This window comes from Papilio polytes, unplaced genomic scaffold (genome assembly GCF_000836215.1).
Source record: "Papilio polytes unplaced genomic scaffold, Ppol_1.0 DF822289.1, whole genome shotgun sequence".
Taxonomy (NCBI): domain Eukaryota; kingdom Metazoa; phylum Arthropoda; class Insecta; order Lepidoptera; family Papilionidae; genus Papilio; species Papilio polytes.
Window position 1 is genome coordinate 328,227 of NW_013526915.1, and position 20,157 is coordinate 348,383.

Here is a 20,157-nt window from a genome sequence, read left to right on the forward strand (position 1 = left end):
TTACAAGTGATACACTGATCGGCCGGCGTTAAGTTACAGTAACTTGAATCTGTGGGATCGGTAACGGATATTTATTTATTTTTGTATTATTCGTTTTATTGTCATACCATTTTTTTTAATTATCGTTTTTACTGGACTGCTATTTAAAAAGTCCTGTTATTTCTATTGTAGTAGTTATTCTGTTATAGACCTAACACAGACAGGCGTATTATAGGATTTTTTATTTAAATATCGCTTGGATAAGTCGCGGGCAACAGCTTGCTGAAAATAAAACAAATGTGAATTCACCTGTAACTTTCGGTCGTAAATGTTACTGGCCTTTAAGAATGATTACAGATGTTTGGTATACAATACTCCAAACAAATGACAAAGGCAAATATTTAAATTCATATAAAACCTTCTTTATTTGAACAAATAGATAATGTCATTTTAACACTATTGCCTTTGTAATCCTGTTATTAAAATACACTTGGAGGTTTAATCTTTATTATTTTGCGATAATGAATTTTAAGTTATATTGAACTCTACTTACATCGTCTATTAAGCCTTCTTGTATGTTAAATAAAGTCATCACTTTGTGACCTTAATAATGCAATTATTTTCTAATAATCTGTTTCTTGTGATTCATATTAGGTTACAAAAAGCTTAGGTTGACGAATTTGGTATATTACGAAATTTTTTACAGTAAAATTCTTTTTTTTACTGTTTAACATGTTAGTAGTAGATTTAAGTACTTTATAAAGTTAAATACTGAGTATTTTATGATTTAACTAGTTGTTCCTGTGCGGCTTCATCCGCATAAAATTATAAAAACTTAATTTTTTTATTTACATTTGTCAATGTCAAATCAATTGATATATCCAAATTACCGTTACCATAATAACCTTGATTCCTTAATGTTGGCAGTTTATAGTTTATAGTCTCTTTACCAACGTGAAGGTTTCTTTCCAATTTATTTACCTCCTAAGTTTCAGAGCGTGAAAATATATAGCCAATAGCGTGTCGTAATTGTAGGGCTTTTTATTAAAGAAATAATTATACAAATTATGGTGTGATTGCTGATATCCTACGCCGCAAAGAAGTGCGTAGTTACGCTTTATTATATTAGTGTGGATAAGTGATAGAATATGAGCAATTGTTGCTTAGTTTTACAGGTAATTCCTATACATATTATTTTAAACTTGTATAAACTATAGCATCATTAGTCAAACTGGACACATGTTCGTCTGCGGGCGGACATTCGAAGGAACGTAAAAGATCACTAGCGTCAAAACAGCCTCCATTATGCTTTGTTTTTGTTTCAAAGAATAATTTGCCAACACAAAGGCGGGCCGCATTGTACAAACGTCCGCTACATGTTGCGACACACGTCAACGTTCTCTGTCACACATTGTAAAGATTTTTTTTATTTGGTTTAAACTTAGAAGCGACCTTGCGGTCAGTTTCGTTGATTCATTTAGATCAGCCTTTATTCTTGACTACAAGTATTGTACAAATCCTATTGACTAGTTAATGGTCTGACAAAACGAAAATATATATGCTAGAAAAAATATCTCTATATCGGAAATAATTGTGATGTAGTTTCTGCATTCGATTTCATTTCCATGTAAGTCAAGAAATATCGACTCGATCGGGTCCGTAGACTATTTGTAACCAAAGACGTATTAAATGTATGGATGTAAACAACGCGAGAATGGACCAAGACTGCAGAATGCAAATCTGTAATCTCTGTACATATTTAAAGGGCACTCTGCAGTTAAAGAAAACAAACTACCACATTGAATTCCGCCAAAATCGTATTTTACATAAAATAAATAAAGATGAAGCCAGATTATCATTTCTTAAAAATTTCCCCAAAATTCAAGGATTGAATAAACCTCTCGTAAAGGACATTGTAATATACATATTTCTCTTACAAGAGATGTAGCAATTAAACTTATAATCCGACGGCGATCATCGCGCGACAGTGTAACGGCTCGAGTGAGCAACCAGCCTTATATGGCGTGAAAGCTTCTCGTATTGTCCGGTCCGGAGTCCGTGTGCGATCACATGTGTTCGATAGCGCCTCATTGGCCCCATATGTAACTCGCCTTCCATGAAACGATTCCTTGTTTCTCGAATTTGGGTATACGTTTGATTGTGTGCTTTTGAAGAGGCTTACTAAATTCTGTTGGATTTTATTTTATTGTAGTGTACTTCAAGTAGTAATGATAAACATACTCATATTCGTTGTTTTATAGTAAATTCGGTTTACACACAGTTCTATTCCTAAGAATTAAATCGGAATAATAATTATCGAAAAGATTTGTAGTTTCTGCAAACGATGCGATGTTATTCCAACTTCGAATATCAAAGTGTGATCTTCCAAACAATTTATTGTTGCTATGAAATTATCGAGTTCAACCATTTATCATAATTTAAAGTAGATTTCCCAGTAATTATTATTTATTTATGTTAATTGCTACATCAATTTCGTTATGATTAGTTGGTAGAGCTAAATGAGTTCCTTTTGTGACCACATAAAACATAATCAAGAGGAAATTACACAAATTAGCTGCGAATATCCCGTTCTGTTTTGAGTAACATAATTTATTAGTGTATTTGTCAAGGCTGCCAAAAGAGTGGCACAAAGAGCAGGCGTCAGTCTACATCTGATTAAAATAACACGAACTAGAATTCACTAAATGTTGTTTTATAAAATGTTTTATTGCAAACGAAATGGGTAAATTTCATAAATCAACTCAATGTCCTTGTACGTACCATTTGTAAGACATTTTCATTATAGAATTTGGACGAATCTCGTGGAGTATGGTCTTGTAAAGGTCAAAAGAGGCTAATGCCTAAAAGTAATATAACACCATTCCAGGCTTGAATGTCGATGAAATATTTTAAAATACATTTCATCTTAGAGAATATATTTAAAATTGTTTACATTACACTTTACAAACATGGTGTTTGATTTTATCTTCCTTATTCAGATAATGAGGTGATATGACTCATGCTGATATCCGGTGGTGTAGATGACCATATGTTTTTGCGACACCGTTTGCATATAAATAACGTCTTCCATATGTATAATTAATCGTATATATATACTCACGTATATACGAGTACCTGTACTACTCCTAGCCTTATTTCATTCTTATCTGAATACTAGCTGTTCCCGTGCATTCCATCCACGTGAAATTATGAAACCTTTACTTTATTGTTTACATTTGTCAAATTTCCAATTGCAAATGTCAAAATTCAAATGTTCCTTTGAGATTGGATAACAATTACCATGGCATTCTTGTTTCCTTGATGTTGGCAGCTTGTAGTTTATGGTTACTTTCCAATATGAAGGTTTTTCCAATTTAATTATCCCCTGAGTTTATTAGCGTGAATATATATAGCCTAAAATTTTTCGTTAGTGTAGGGCTTTTTATTAAAGAACTAATTATTCAAAAATATGCTGTGATTACTGAAATCCTACGTCACGAAGTAGTGTGTATTTACGCTTTATTATAATAGTATAGTTTACAACATGTTTCTGGAGATTTGGATAAGCCCACATAGACACATCACATAGAAGTACGAAAGGCATGATTACACGTAGATTTTACAGAAGCCAAGTTCTTGTAAGCCATCTGATATAATATCCAAATGCTAATAAATTCCTGCAACGACACATTAAATTTTATCTTTCCCAGTAAACCGTTTGGGCGGGGATCTAAAATTATCGCAACTAATATGACAGGTTTTATCTAAGAAATTTATTGCCGCAGATGTTGTAGGCCACACTAAAAGTTTTTATTGCTTTCTTTACAGAAATAGCGAAAGTGCGAGCGAGTTTATTCCAAATAAATGGAGTCAAAAAGGAGCCTCTTATTCTACCGGAAGCAGAGGGCGTTGTCACCACACTCACAGAGAAAGTATACGTCCCGGTCAAAGAACATCCAGATGTAAGTACCTTTACTATCATTATTAACCGATTGTAATTAAACATTTTCATAGTGAAGTATAAAGATCTCTAAGCTTGGCGTATTGCGATTATTTTGAACAGAGATGAATGGATATTAAAGTCAATAGAAGTCAATAGAAGTCAATAGAAGTAGAGTCAAGTAGAAATCATTATTAAAAGCCAGAACGAGTGCAATTTCAAAATAAAATGTTCTGCAAAATAACAAGAAACAAATTTGTTTTATACCCAGTTGGATAATATTATGTGTCATATTCGAATAAAAAGAGATAAAATACGTTATGAAAAACTTGCCAGTTATTTGCGAAGTCCAAGTCTAACAGTGTTTAACTCTGTGTAAAAATTCGCGAAAAATTCTGCATGTTGTAGGAGAAAGTCCATTTTATTCCTAAAAATCTTTCCGTAGTGAATAAAATATTCATAGCTTTAAAGTAGGAATTGAAGAAAGTTTTTTATTATTTTAAAACAACGGTACTTTTCATATTTTTATATTCACAAAATAAAATGAACATTTAATACATTCTATAACGGTGAAAACTAATTAAGAATGGTAAGCAATTGACTTCTAAAAGCTTGTGTTTTAAAAGGTAAACAATAGAAAATTATTTAGATCAACAAACGTTATACAAAACCTGTTCCGTTTATAGCTGTGTTCCAAAGTTTACTTGGACTATAACATGTAGTAATAATTTTAGTGCATATAATAAGGCTTTCCTGCTTTAATTATTATGTGTCCGTATACGTTGCCCTTGAACTCGACGCAATATTCAAATGTGAAATACTCGATCACCTAATCAATGAATTACCTTGAAATAACGGAATAGACCGGTGACTTTTAATTGAGACTGTTATGTTACGCTTTAAAAATAAAATCTCTGCGCCTAATAAAGCTATCTTAAGTATCATTTATGTCATTTGTTTTAAAGAGTCTATTTGGTACATTACATTTTAGATCGAGATAAATAACGCAGGTATCACAGGGAGATACTGCGTACATATAAATAGAAACGCAAGGTTGGTAAGCTTCTACATTTGGTGACTTATGTCAGGGTTACCTCGCTACCTACGTAGACCTTCGACTTTAACTTTCATTCATTGTGGTTTATAACCACCATCTCCATAAATTTAACGAATGATACGATTAAGGCAGAGTTCGTTGACTTGTGAATCATTTGTTACATCAATGAATGTAACTAAATCCCTGTTTGAAACATAAAAGAGATCTGATTGCGACTGATGAGGCTTATTTTGATAACATGTTTCATAGCGGCACCATCTAGCGCCTACTGTTGCCTTACTGGCCGCTATCTGTGAAAGAGATCTGTTTTAAATGTACTCTGTGATATATGCTTAAGAAGTGACTGACCCGAACAAGTTTATGAAGTTAACAGACTTCATAGTAATTCTACTTGGTTTATTAAATACTATTTGTAAATTAATGTTTTTTATTAAAATTTAGAAATAGCTCTAATCTAACTATCTAACTAATATAATGTGAAAGTTTAGATGGATGGATGGATGTTTGTTAGAGTTTGTAGCCTAAACGGCTAAACGAATTTCAGTGAAATTTGGTACGGTACAGATTTAGAGGATACTCTGGAAGAACACATAAGCTACTCACTTTTTTTTTAATTCCGCGCGGACGGAATCGCGGGCGAAAGTTAGTGCTTTAATATTTGCATTAACGTTCCGCTTATCCATTTTTTGCAGATACTTTAACTGAAAACTTTATTATTTTTTTATGAAAGTTCCCCGTATAACGATTCTTTATCTATACCAAAAAGGTTAATAAAATAACTTTTAAATAAATTGTTTTAATATAAATATGTCTTCAAGACAAACTAGTATCTAATTTTACGCATCTCTTAATCAAGGGTCAGTCACATCTGGAATTTCTTTGATGATGATTTCGTTCATTGATTATAGTGATTAATCTCGTAGACTTTTGTTGATTAGCTGTGCGCCCTTAGATCTTATAAAAACATATCATAAATAAAGGCCTTCTTGTTTGAACGTTCAGTTCGCAAGCTTTAGTCGCTTGTTAGTGGACGATTGTTGGCGCCATCCGCGCGGCTTAGTCACTGTCCTTATATGGAGTTGGCGTTGGCTTTTTTACATCGGTTGCTCCGTATTTTTGTAGAGCTAATCTTATACGTCATCAGTTTTTCTTTCACAGTAAAATTTGGCTTAAATAATTAGAATTTCGTAATCAATATTCGTCACTCTTCTTGAGAAGAAGAAATTCAAAGATATGTGTGAAGTCAACCAACCCGTAGTGGGCCAGCGTGGTTGACTATGGCTTAGTCACCGTAACTTAGGGTCGAACGTAAAGTGAGCTAGTAATGGCGATGACTCTTCGTGAGTATCGGGATAATTGTCAAGGGCGGTAACAATGTGACCATAAATCTACACATTAATCGAATATTGTATTACCGATCAAAGAAGCCGCAAGGATGCATTCGCAAAGTAATTGCAGTTAATGACTTCTCGGAACAGTTATCGTATTTAAATAAGCATTTTTCAAATCAACATTCAAAGAAGATTAGCAATACTGCGGATTGTAAAGTCTAGAACATTCGAAAGTACTTCTATAACTTTTTTCTATGCGTTTGTGTCCTCAAATTTAGAAGTGCGTACGTCTCTGATGATTTACCAAAGGCATCAATACAAATTCAATCGAGTGTGAAAGAGACAACACTCTTTCGTCGGATCATGATTTCAAATGCAAATGCAAAAAAATGCCAACAATAAAAATCATTTCCGTCATACCAAGAACTAGAACGGGAATATTTACTTTGGCGTTTTATTCGCTCGCAAAAACCCTCGTACCGTAAAGTAAACGGCATCTAATCTGGAAATAGAGCACACGAAATGCGTTTCGTATGCCGAGTACACTGCCGTCGAAACAATGGTTTTTAGGCCTTGCTTGTAGCGGCCGTGACTAACAACGAAAATGTTTTCGATGGCAATTCGACTACAGTAATTCGCACAGAAGTGATGCCGTTACATTTTCAATGTGTTAAAACTATTAAGTGCTCAAATACACGAATTGTTAAAAGGCAATACTTGTGTATGATAAATATTTAGTTTCGGTGCATTCTTAACGAATTTTCCATAGAATATGTTTAAGAATCTATTGGTCCATATAGATTCTGGTTAGATATTGTGATATTTTTTATTTAAATCGGAATATCATTACGATTTCACTGCTGTTACACATTTTTTTTCGATTTTTCTTTCAAATTTCAAACAGGTATTGAAATTGTCTACATGTTAAATGAGATTCATCTTAAACGTGTATTATAATGTAGAAATCCAGAAGTGCATTATATTCTAGGAAACGTTAATATACAGAATGTATTTGTAACTAAAACGACCTTCAACAAACTAGATATATTATACTGTTATTAAGATGTCTGATATTACTTGCCTTAATAGAAAATGCGTTCCAAACGAAGTCTTACATCCGATTCCGCATGATCTAAGGTGCATGAAGAGTATACGATGTGAAGTTGGTTTTCATACCAACTTGAGATATCTTGTCCCACTGGTTTTCTCGTTAAACTTGTATCTTGCTGTACCAAATGGAAATCAAGAGCGGTTTAACATAGGCATTCGATAATGAATCATATGGAAAATTTCAAATACAATAATGCATCTATGTCTTTAATACTGTTATTAACGTTTATAGAATTAATTTATAACATTACTAGCTTTCGCCCGCCACTTCGTCAGCGCGGAATTGAAAAAAAAGTAATGCAAGTAGCCTATGTGTTCTTCCAGACTATACTCTACGTCTACCAAATTTCATCGATATCCGTTCAGCCGTTTAGGCTACAAACTCTAACAAACATATCGATCCATCTAAACTTTCGCATTTATAATATTAGTATGATAGCGACTAACTTGGACTCCGAAATATTTTATTATAAAATCAATTGATTATGTAATTTATCAATATGTTTAAAGTTTTGTTTATGTTCGTCCATTGGAGTCCTCGGTATCTTCTCATCGCCTTATAAGATAACTCTTATTAAATCCGTCCATATCAGTCTGTCCCGTTACTCCATTTTTTGCTCAGCTTGTTGACTCTTCGTTTAAAACTTAACTGTACTCTTTCCTTTCAAATCCAATCAGTATTTAAGATGTGTTCGAAGTTTAGTTACGCTGTGTATTTCTAAAGATGTTATGGTAATGTTGTTTTAAGAAATAAAATTGTCGAACACATTCCAATAGTCTTGCATTTAAAAACAGTATTCTTGTTTATTGTTCGTAAAAGTCATTCCAACTAATTTGTTTTCTATTCATTGCTTTTACGTGGTCTGTAATTGAACCAGGTTGATTGATATTTTTATTGCTTACCGAAAGTCATGTGATGTCGAATTAGGTGCGCTAAAATGTCGTGAAAACCATTTTTAGTTTCCTATACAATTAAATTCTTGCACGTATCGAAATTATTTTCATGATATCAACATATTTTGTACTACAATCAATATGACTCATCGAAATCCTTTTAATCGAAACGCGAATGATTTTGTGTTAAAAATATGTGGAAAAACAAAATGAAATAGAGAATTTTAAAATAAAAAAGTGCAATTTTTCATACACCGAAGACAGATATAATCTGTCTCCGAACTGTGTTCAAAATGCCAATTTATTTTAGCTGTCACCGTGACATATTGCACTTAAAATCTGCGGATACCTATTTAATTTAGCGATTTGTTTGCGTTCTACACTTTATTTACGAGTAAAGGAATTCCCACGGAAATACTAGTTTCGATAATTTGCGGTTACTTAGTGAGATAAGATTTTTAAGCCCAAATTAATTAAAGCGAATGCTGCGTTTCGATGCTCTAATTTTATCAATTATCATTTTTACACACATTGCAAGGGAAAAGTGTTAAATTCCTTTAAAGTTAAACTTTTAAAAGTGTATTTCAATGTTAACATGTAAGGGGTTAAGGAAAAAAGTTTTAGTAACATAATTTTTTTATCATCAGCTTGTATCAATTTCTATTGTTTTTACTATAAAAATAATAATTTTAAATTCCTTAACAATAAATTTGTTTTAATGTCGAGTAGAATATTCTCGTAAGCATTTGGCGCAGGCAAGCTGTGAGTACTCCATCATTCGCAAGTGCAAACACCAGTCAGGGTTCGCGAATGTTTCAAATATAAAACAATTCAATCTAGTACGTCGAGGAACGATTTTAGGTTATGACTTGCAACTGTATTTACATTGTAAGTAAAATTTATACATTTCGGTATAAATATCATGCTTCATACTAATATTGTAAATGCGAAAGTTTACATGGATGATTTTTTTTGTGGCGGCGCTCTCGTCGCTCCCCTGACATATATTCCTCAGGGACCTGGGATGCGGGTGTTTTTATTTTCAAAAATGGATGAATGTTTGTTAGAGTCTGTAGCCTAAACGGCTAAACCAATCTGGATGAAATTTGCCATAGATGCAGTACCTGTCTAAAAGAACATATAGGCTATTGTTTTTTTTTTTTAATTCCACGCGGACTGAGTGACGGGCAATAATTTAAAGTAAATTACAAATAATAGTAACTACATATAGATCAGTTTATATTGTATTCTCGTTTACTTGCTGTTTATTAATTTCATAACTTTCATCTTTCTTTCTCATATTATGTTTGCTTTGTCGTTATTTGTCAAAAGTATTTTCATAAATTTTTACACTAGGCGTTTGTGTATTTCCAAAAGTGAAATGAATATTGAAAACAATTGAATTCCATAAGTAATAGGCCTATTCCAGTAGCAGTATCTTGCGAAGTAGGTGCGGCGTAGGCGGCTGTTTATCTCGGACATCATTCCTTTGTAAGATTTTTAATGAAGTTTTCTTAGAGCACGATGTTGGTATATTAAGCTATTACTTGTGTAATGACCGCCGCGTGGGAGACCTACTAATTTCCGTTACATTTATTTCTTGCTACGCAAATTGCCAGACGTAATGGCGGACTATGAATCATATTGTACTATTTTCGCAGACTTCTAGAATATTCCCATTAGGATGCGTGTCGTATATGTTGCAAAACTATGTTAACTTTTGAAATGACTAACATTTGAATAATTATAGTTTTGTATTAAACCACTACTCGATTTACTTTGTGTTAAAGTAAATGGCAACAGTATCAAATCTTAGGACTGTTTAGAAGTTGCCATATACTAAACAATATCCCCACCAGAAGCTATCTTTTCTGTATATTATTTATTAATAGCTGGTGATTGCGACTTCGTCAACGTGAAATTTTAAAATATATAGCCTGTTAATCAAAGATAATGTAGTTTTTTAATTGTGAAACAATTTTTGAAATCGGCTCAGTTTTTGAGTTATATCAATACGTACAAAATACAAATCCTTTCTGCTTATAATGTTAGTTTAGTTATAGCCATAATAATTGCATTAAGAGTATAAATTTTCCGAACCAATCAAATGTAATAAAAAATCCTCACGTTCCTCCAACATAATCTTAACGAATTCAAGGAAGTAATCACGGAACTCACGCATACGATTTCCTCACTCTCGACTAGTCGTTACTCCCTAATCAATAACATGTTCCAGCCATGTACAAAATGGGTGAGTAATTAAGTTACTTTCACTCAAGCATGGCTGTGTTTGTCAAACCTGTCACACATTTATCACCTGACTACATATTTGTCCAGAGAGTGATAACGAGGTGCATACAATAAGGCTGTATACACACGAAAGGGATATACAGTTGCCTATCTCATGAACGCCTTTACCATATGTTAAAGACTTCGTGTCATTCGTGTGCGTAATAACGTCATAAAAGCACCTATAAGCGCTTTTGAACTTTTCATTGGTCCATTCTTATAGTCTTTGATTTTCTATATTAAATGTGTTTAAAAAGACTACAATGTTAAGGTAAAGTGACTGATCTTAGAAATCTCGCAGATACAAATCCTTAATTATACTTAACTAGCTTTCGCCCGTGCCTCCGTCCACGTGGAATTAAAAAAAAAACAAAAGTGAGTAGCCTGTGTTCTTCCAGTCTATCCTTTACATCTATGCCAAATTTCATCCAGATCCGTTCAGCCGTTTAGGCTACAAACTGTAACGAACAGCCATCCATCCATCCATCTAAACTTACGCATTTATAATATTACTAAGATTAGCTTTTATTAACAAGTTAAACATGATTATTATGCTATAATTCTGATCGAAATAAAGTTTAGCGACAACATGTCATATAAGCAAAGTCGTTGTCTGACCATAATATATGCTGTGTTCATATGCTCCAAACGCCCATGCTATTTTTACACAAGGGTAGAATAATGAGCTAGGACACGAGACTGCAGTACTCAATTGCACTCGTATTCTGTGTCAAATAGTACCGTTCGGTCTTACCGTTAAGTGCTGCCACTGCCTTATCGTTCCGCCCTTGTGTAAAAATTACATAAACGCAATGAGGTCGATTAGATTGGTCAACGTATGTCAGCTAACAGGTCACAGATCACGAGCAACTCAAACAAGGAATACGTCGAAATGTCACTAATAAATATACTTATTGAAAGACAACTACAAAATTAGATATACGCGTACTTACTAAGGAAAACCATGTTACGGCCGTGTACTAATTTTGTCTGGACTAAAATTAGTAAGGACAAAAACAAACACATTGTCTATTTAAGTAACATTTAATATTGGGAATAATGTGTTGAAGGATTGATTGACATGGTACTAGTAAATTACACTCCTGGGTCTACTTTTAAATTATGTACGTAGATAATTGTTCACAATACATTTTTTAGGGTCTTGTTGTGGTGGTGGTCTATATATTAGAGGAAATAGACTCAACACCTATCACATTTGCGACTTTAAAAGATGGTCACTCTAATGAGTTCCGCTGTTAAATTTATATTACGTAAATCGTATTGGCATTGATTATGTTTATTAGAAGATACGTTTTGATTTATCTAATCGTAACCGTCGCAGTTAAACATTAAATAGATATTATTTGCATTGAATGTAGTTTCACCGTGGAAGTGATATCAGGTCGCATAGCGGTGGGGAGAATAGGCGAGCGCGGCGGAGCGGGTCACGGGTCAGGAATCGCTCTGCCCCCCATCTCACACGAACCCTATTCTAAGATAATGTATACAGTAAAATTACTGACATACCAACGTCTATACAGTTCTTTATGCTTATAACAAGTATATCAAAACATACAATTCCCTCAACTTTGGTCTTCGCTTAGAAGACTGCTTTGGTCTTCTGGCTCGAAGAGTCTTGGAACCAGAAGACTACGATGATTTCTAGAGTTTTGACTTTGTTACCAAGCTTCTTTAGTCCTCGATGGCAAGTCTCTTAAATTAGGTTATGTTTTCAATTTTATTAATATGTTCAGCTATGCAAATGTTGAGCTTCATAAATATATTACAGTCTTTGAACATTCTAATTTCAAGTACGTAATACTTCGTGTAGTCTATTTTCATCACAATTGAGTAATCTTTAATCACCCTTACATCCATAAGGTACACAAACACGTATATTAATAGTCTGGCTATATCCGATTATTTACTGCAGCTGGGCAGATCATTACAACTAAATTGATTTATCTCACACAACAGAGCGACGTCGCCGTGATATAAGTTATTGTTGCTCTATGAAGTCATTACGTTATGTTACAAAACGTTCAATCATTCCATCGTATGTCATTTTCTTAGGCTGTGTACTTATTCAAGGAATCGATGAGTCATAGGGTAGAAGCAACTTCTACAACAGGAAATGTGACAAATATGCGCAGTCTCGAATATGAATAATGTAAAAATAAACGCATACGTAGTGAAGAATTTCAGGTAACATTAGCTATCTGTTTATGATGATGATGATGAAATAAAACTATTTAACAGATCAAAATCTGATGTGTAAGATCTATGTTTTGATACGTTTGTAAAAATATGGAGTTCTCGTCATGTTTACCTTCGTTTAGTGTGTACAAAGTCTTACGTTCTATCCTAACAATAAAAGCCCTGCGGCCACAATAGGAATGGCATGTCGTGACCATTTGCAGAACGACAATTATTATAGAATTAATCCATCAATCAATTGCAATACCGGGATCTGCCACGCCTACATCCATCTATCTGACGCCGGTAATGATCGGCAATCAATAGCGGTCGATAGTTCACGTCGGTACATTCATCGTGCCACGGTGGATGTGGTTTTATATACAACGGGTAAAAGCGGAGGGTAAAGCTTAAATGCCGGTTAAAACACGACACCGAGGTTAGTGTGAGAACCGATCATTTATTCAGAGGTGTCTTAGAAAAAAAAATGATAGACATGTTTTGATTATAATTAAAAGTAAATAAATATTTTAAGTTTTATTTCTCTATCTTGTTTGAAGTAATTAGAATTGATGTTCACACGGAAAATATTTGTATAACAACGGTATTTTAAGTTTACTTGTACTAACAATATAAGTTTCTGTTTCTGAAAGAGAATTAGGTTTTTTAGACGCACGTTTGTTATGACTCATTGATGTGAATAATTAAACTTCACAGAGTATAAATTATAAGCACTGAAACCATACAAATATTGGTATTATCTTTACTCTGCATGCATTTGCTATAGCCGGAGTAACGCATTAATAACTTCCAGACGATCCGATGCGAGATATCAAAACACGATGAGTAAGATCGAGGTGCAATGTGCTTTTATAAAGTCGAAAATAGCTGAAAAAAAAAAATGAATTTTTAAAGTAAATCACTGAACAATCACAACGGTGGTAGTGCGTTGAACCGACCTAAAATCTTGAAGTGACTTCGACTGACCGTCTAATCGTGATAAACTTAAAAACTACATTTTCAGTCTGGAGTTGTCCATTGCTAGACTTAAAAACTTAAAAACTATTTAACATATTTCATTCATAAGTTTGTAATAATATCCTTCCTTAAAATATACTCTTAAAAAACCTTTAGTCCTTTTCCAACTACTTTTTTTATCCCGTTATAATTCTGAAAGGTTTGATACGTGAACACGTTGTTAGTGTCAAAATTCAGTTAGTCGGACACTGCAGGGAAAAGTGGAAGTGACAGAAAAGATAATTAGGATCATGTTACATGCAATATGTTGAGTTGATTTTGAATCGCGTGCATTCAATTCTTTTATGGACATTTAGGGCATTTTATAAATTCCTTTAGATGCTTTAATAAGGACGCGAAAGGTATTGAAGCTTTCACTTTAACATGTGTTAAATGTTTAATGCGGTACAATTAAATACTTTTAGTAAGCATAAAAAGAACCGCTGAGGAGACTTCTAAATTACTCTATCATTCTATGAAGTCCTGGTACCTGCGACAATGTATGTGTTTGGAATACCAAGTTTTATTTTTGAAGTAGTTATGTACGTAATAGTTTTTATTTCCTTCTCAAATCGTCTTAAATGCACTAAATAAATTATTCATTCTCTTCGCAATTCGTGACATATGCAAATAAGTTTACAATAAAATATTTATTATTCTTGCGGCAAATCTAATCTGCCGCCTTTATTCGTCACCTCAAGTGTTACTGTGGGAGGAATAAATATACCGAATAAGAATAAACTTCGAGCAAATGTTCTTAATAGCGTATTCGTCCTTCCATTCATTGCAATATCATTGGTGGTACGTAGGTGGCTGATTGGTCATACGTTTTATTGTTAATTTAATTACCCTGTCACAAGTGGAAACTCAATGTGTCTGTTAGCTGCAAGAAACGTAATGAACCGTTTACCAATTTAGTTTTATTTAGATAAAGCTATTCTTTAAAGTTTCCTATTACAAAGCCTAGTAAGAATACAATACAAGCCATCTAGTTAACACTTATGTCATTTTTTTGTTTTTTAAGGGCATTATTTTTTCATGATTTTAAAATGTACCAATAGCCAGCTATAGTTAAGTAAATAAATGATGAAAAAATAACTGCGGTAAAAGAAATCTTTTAATTAAATAATTAAAATTCTCTGCATACATACGTAGTACAAGCATCAATCATTACCAGTATATCTGCAACGCGGAATGCAATTGATGTTTACCGATTAGTTACGCTATAATAGTACTAACCATTGTTTACCTTCAATTGTTCATTTAATTATTTTTATTATATTTCAATTGTTTCTGAAAAATAATTAAATTCCTACTTGTATGATCGCAATAAAATACTAGAATACCAAAAATACCAGCAGGTAATTTCAAAGAAATGGTAGTTAAATTTCACGGAACTGTTTTGAATTTAATTTAGGAATTGCAAGCTCAGATTATAGAGAGTAAAATAGTTATTTATTTATCGATGATTTTACTTAAACTTATAATCAAATGTTATGTAAGACTAGCTTTCGCCCGCGCCTCCGTTCGCGCGGAATTAAAACAAACAAAAGTTAGTAGCCTATGTGTTCTTCCAGACTATCCTCTACATCTGTGCCAAATTTCATCGGAATCCGATCAGCCGTTAAGGCTACAAACTCTAACAAACATCCATCCATCCATCCATTCATCTATCCATCCATCCATCCATCCATCCATCCCAACATTCGCATTTATAATATTAGTATGAAGTATGATTTAAGTATACTATTTTATTCATTGTATGGTCTATCAAAAACATACGATGACATAATATTTTAAAGACAAGTACGAGCAGAAGGCCAGTACGGGCTATATCAATACAACAAAAACCAACGCAGTTTTTAATATTAAGCCCCTTACACATCTTTAACCAAACAGTCAAACTGTAGTACTAGGATAGTTATAATTTTGTCTGAACAGTCCCACAGCTAAAAGTGTATAGCGGGCTTTATATTTAAAAAATCTACAGTCGTTTCCTATAAATATTTGTGGATATGTTATACAAAATAAACGGACGCTGTGCTGCGCCAAATAAACAACGCATCCGAAACTAGTTTTACACAAAAATTTTCTCTGAAAATATTATGTGGGTTATAAATTAAAGAACATTTTAAAATGTTAAATGATCACGTTTTAACGCTCTGTTGACATTTTACATTTTCTGTTACATTACCATGTTTAGATTGAAATTTATTTTTAAAACCTACAACATATCAAGCAGGATAAATAGTATGTAGTTTGCAAAAAAAATAATTAAGGAAAAGACAATTATTAAAAAAAAAAACTTATGGATACCCTAATTAATATGAATGAATTTTCCTTGAATCAGTTGACATTGATGAGCGTTTGAAGTCACTAAACGTGACGGTATTTAAGAATGGGATGTGTAAATTTGAAACTTTGTATCGTTTCAACGTATTTTCGGTGGCAGAAAAAACGAAAACCCCTTTTTGTATTGAAAACATTAACTATCGAGAAAAGTCAAAGAAATGGGCGCGAAGCCAAGTGACACGACACTGTTTCAAAATGGCGCAGCGTCCGGTTGTAGGGTTGCCAACCGTTCCAGAATGTACGGGATACCAGGATTATTTTAACTTACAACTCTCCTGACCTACATTTCGCTTGTACAAACTGATTTCTTGATGTTAAAAAACTCATATCTTTCATGTTATTTAAATAAAAAAATACATCGAATAAATCAAACTTGAAATATAAAATGCTTCTAAAATATAAATTAAAAGTAAATTTTTTCCACAAATTTCGATTTAAAACTTATTGTTTTTGTACTGGTTTTACAGATTGTGTCAACCCTAGTTCAGGGCTTTGTGTTGCAATCGGGCTTAATAAAGTAGGTATTGTTATTGACAGGCAATGGCTATGTGGAAAATTTTAACGAAAAACAAATGACTTTTAATAATAATAAAACATTACTTTGAGCTATTTCAGATCATTTTTCAAAGGTTACAAAAGCTCATTTCGTTAAGTTCGCCAAATCTTACTTCTATATCGTATTTTACTCTATTGAGCTATCTACGTTTTTATTTTATCTTGCAAATGACCGTCTTGGCATCTAGCCTTTGGTCATGGATCTTTGGGCAATTTGCAAGCTGTCACATTCTCCTGTAAAATAGAATAACCGCGTGAAATTGTGTAAGGCGAGTTTGTTAAACATTTTAAAATATAGTCGTCTCAGTGCTATATCCACATTTAATCTGTTTCATTTAATACTGTTATGAAGTCAATAAAGGGTCTTTCTCAGGCACCTAAAGGCACATAATCGCAATATCTTCAAACTGTTGTAACTTAAAATATTTAAACGTCGTTTGATCTGATGCGGATTCCTATGTTTATCTAAGCCGTCAAAACAGACCTATTATATTGTAGCTACTATAACGAGCGTGTTGTTTGGCTGTGTGCCAATTGGTACATTTGACGGCAACCGCCGGAATGATTCCGGTTCACGGCTCGTCTACACCGGACCGAAGCTTCAAGCATTGGTATTGAGGTTGTGTCAGATGTACTACACGTTCTTGCATTAATGCGTCCAGGAAACATGCTTCGTGTGGCTCGTTGCGGGTAATTAATCTCGCGTCTTAGATTCAGTTTTAGAATTAGGACTCGGGTCATAGCTTCAGAAGTCTTAATATCGGCCGTATATCTCCAACTTGCGACTAAACTCACAATGTATGCACATAAGTTTTCGTAGGAATCTGGCAATCTTCGGCTAACAAAGAAAAATTTTTAATGAAAACGAAACGATTTCATGTTAAAAAAAAAGGCTTATTTATGATTTTTCTTTTCTTTTGCAGTTCAACTTCGTGGGAAGGATCCTAGGACCCAGGGGTATGACCGCCAAGCAGTTGGAACAGGAAACGGGATGCAAAATCATGGTCAGAGGAAAAGGATCCATGAGAGATAAGAAAAAGGTAAACCGACTCGATAACATTCTTTGTTCCCGTCTTATTTTGCTTGTTTAAATAGTTTGTGCAATCTTCGATTATCGTAACAGATATGTTTGTGTACTAATAACTTTTAATATTTTTCATGCAGCTTTGGATTTGCTGCAGAAAGGATTGTAAACCTTATTTTATTAATTAATGTTGGTAATCAATTTCTTATTTGAAATTTTCTTGTATATCACCATACATGATAAATTATTAAAATTAAACGTTTAATAACAGATGTGCCTTCAAAAACTTGAAATTAAAATTGCCAGTGGTTCCCAAAAATAGACTATACTTTGAGAGACGCTGGGCTATACATTGGGCTTTACACCATTTAACAAAAAAAAAACCCAAATCATTGGACCAATTTGACTATTTAAGTGTAATTTAAAAACCAAGATGTAAATATTAGTAATTAATCAGATTCCGTAATAGTTCCGATAGTTTATAATTCTCAAATAATACATGGAAATTCACTTCTTAATCTTATTCTTCGTTCTAATTCCAGGAGGACGCGAACCGCGGCAAACCGAACTGGGAGCACCTGGCCGATGACCTGCATGTGCTGCTCACAGTCGAGGACACCGAGAACAGGGCGAAGATCAAACTCGCTAGGGCTGTCGACGAAGTCAAACGTCTGCTTGTACCTGTAAGAGAAACGTCATATTATTATCTACGTAAAGTCTTGATTAAACTCTGAATTACAATTTTAGATAACAACTGCCCCTTAATGCGTGGTTTTTAATAATAATCTATAATAATACTTTTCATACAAAAGTTATAAATGCGAAAGTTTAGATGGATGGATGAATGTTTGTTAGAGTTAGCCTAAACGGCTGAATGGATCTCGATGAAATTTGGCATAGATGTAGAGAATAGTCTGGAAGAACACATAGGCTACATGCATTTGTTTTTTAATTCTGTGCGGACGGAGTCGCGGGCGATAGCAAGTCCATAATAAATTATAAAGAAGCATTTAACATAAAGCTAAATACATCTATGTTAACATCAAAATTAATTATTTATTTATCAAAGCATTAAAATAATGAGGAAGAAGTAAAGGTAAAGTAATCTTCAAAGATAGAGTAGACTCGAACCTTTTTAGAAACGTATATAAGTTCACCATGATACTGTTATTGCAAGTCCAATAGTAATTCTAGTAAATGTTTTTCAGCAAGCGGACGGTGAAGACGAGCTGAAGAAGCGTCAACTGATGGAGCTAGCCATCATCAATGGAACATACCGCGACTCAAGCGCGAAGGCCGTCGTGCCCGTCAACGGTCAGTGCCTCATAAGTATGCACACCTTTATGTTTTGTCACTAACAAATTACATTAAGTAACTAAGATCTATTTTTCACTAGCGCGACAAGTAACATGCGACTGCTTTCAACCATATGGATCATTGGCAATGGCACAACCGTTGCCAAAGCTGCAGTCACATGGCCAATCGCCTAGTAAAAAAGGGCTCTAAGAACTAACCACAATCATTAATTAATGTTATGAAAAAGTATTAAAACAAACTCTTATATTTGTCTGATTATTGAATGAAGTAGTAATAAATATGAATATTTTATCATAACATTCTTCATTTGATTTTTCATAGATTTGTAAATAAATTTGACATTTTAAGACCTCTTTCTCATCTAAAAAATACATACTTCCTTCTTCGAGATTATCTACAAAGATTCAGTGACCACTTTAGGAAACATTTTGTTTATTATCACATCGCCTTTGGGTTTGTTCTCTGAGTTTGTGACTATTTTTAACAGGTCTGAGTCATGTCGGGGACCGTTAAGATGACTAACTAAATTGATTTGTGGCTTGTTACGGTTATTAATTATTAACACGGGTGACTTCATTCCTTAGTGGCACCTTGTTATTATGTGTCCCTTCGATCGACACACACCCAGTGTACATACATACTAACGATGATTTGAAAAGCTGGACAGCAATAAAAATATAGATTTTGTTTTTCTTGGATTTAGTTCATTTTATTCATTTGTTAAAGTAGTTAGTAACATGGTTCTTCTTGAAACCGTATTATGAATGTGGTTTATCATTTACTTACATATTATGGGAAGAGGACAGTCTTAGTTTTTATTCTATAAACTAGCTTTCGCCCGCGACTCCGTCTGCATAGAATTAAAAAAAAGTGAGTAGCCTATGTGTTCTTTCAGACTATCCTCTACATCTATACCAAATTTCATCGAAATCCGTTCAGCCGTTTAGTCTACATCCATCCATCCATCTAATCTTTCGCATTTATAATATTAGTATGATTGTGTAATAAGAAATATTTTGCAACAAATCCCACATTGCTGATACGTTCAAGGTGACTTCACAGCGGACGAGGATTGGCGTCGCGTGGCTGCGGCGGC

General features: G+C 33.6%; 1 protein-coding gene across 1 annotated transcript in view; it reads left to right on the forward strand.

The window, feature by feature from the left end:
- Positions 1–20,155, forward strand: part of LOC106106168 (protein held out wings) — a gene marked incomplete at its 3' end in the record, with an annotated part of 58,696 nt that extends 38,541 nt beyond the window's left edge. The window contains exons 2-6 of the mRNA XM_013286715.1: positions 3,808–3,941; positions 17,644–17,760; positions 18,287–18,427; positions 18,953–19,058; positions 20,112–20,155. Coding sequence (XP_013142169.1) covers positions 3,808–3,941; positions 17,644–17,760; positions 18,287–18,427; positions 18,953–19,058; positions 20,112–20,155 — 542 coding nt within the window. The remainder of the gene's footprint in view (positions 1–3,807; positions 3,942–17,643; positions 17,761–18,286; positions 18,428–18,952; positions 19,059–20,111) is intronic.
- Between the last annotated feature and the right edge of the window lie 2 nt (positions 20,156–20,157).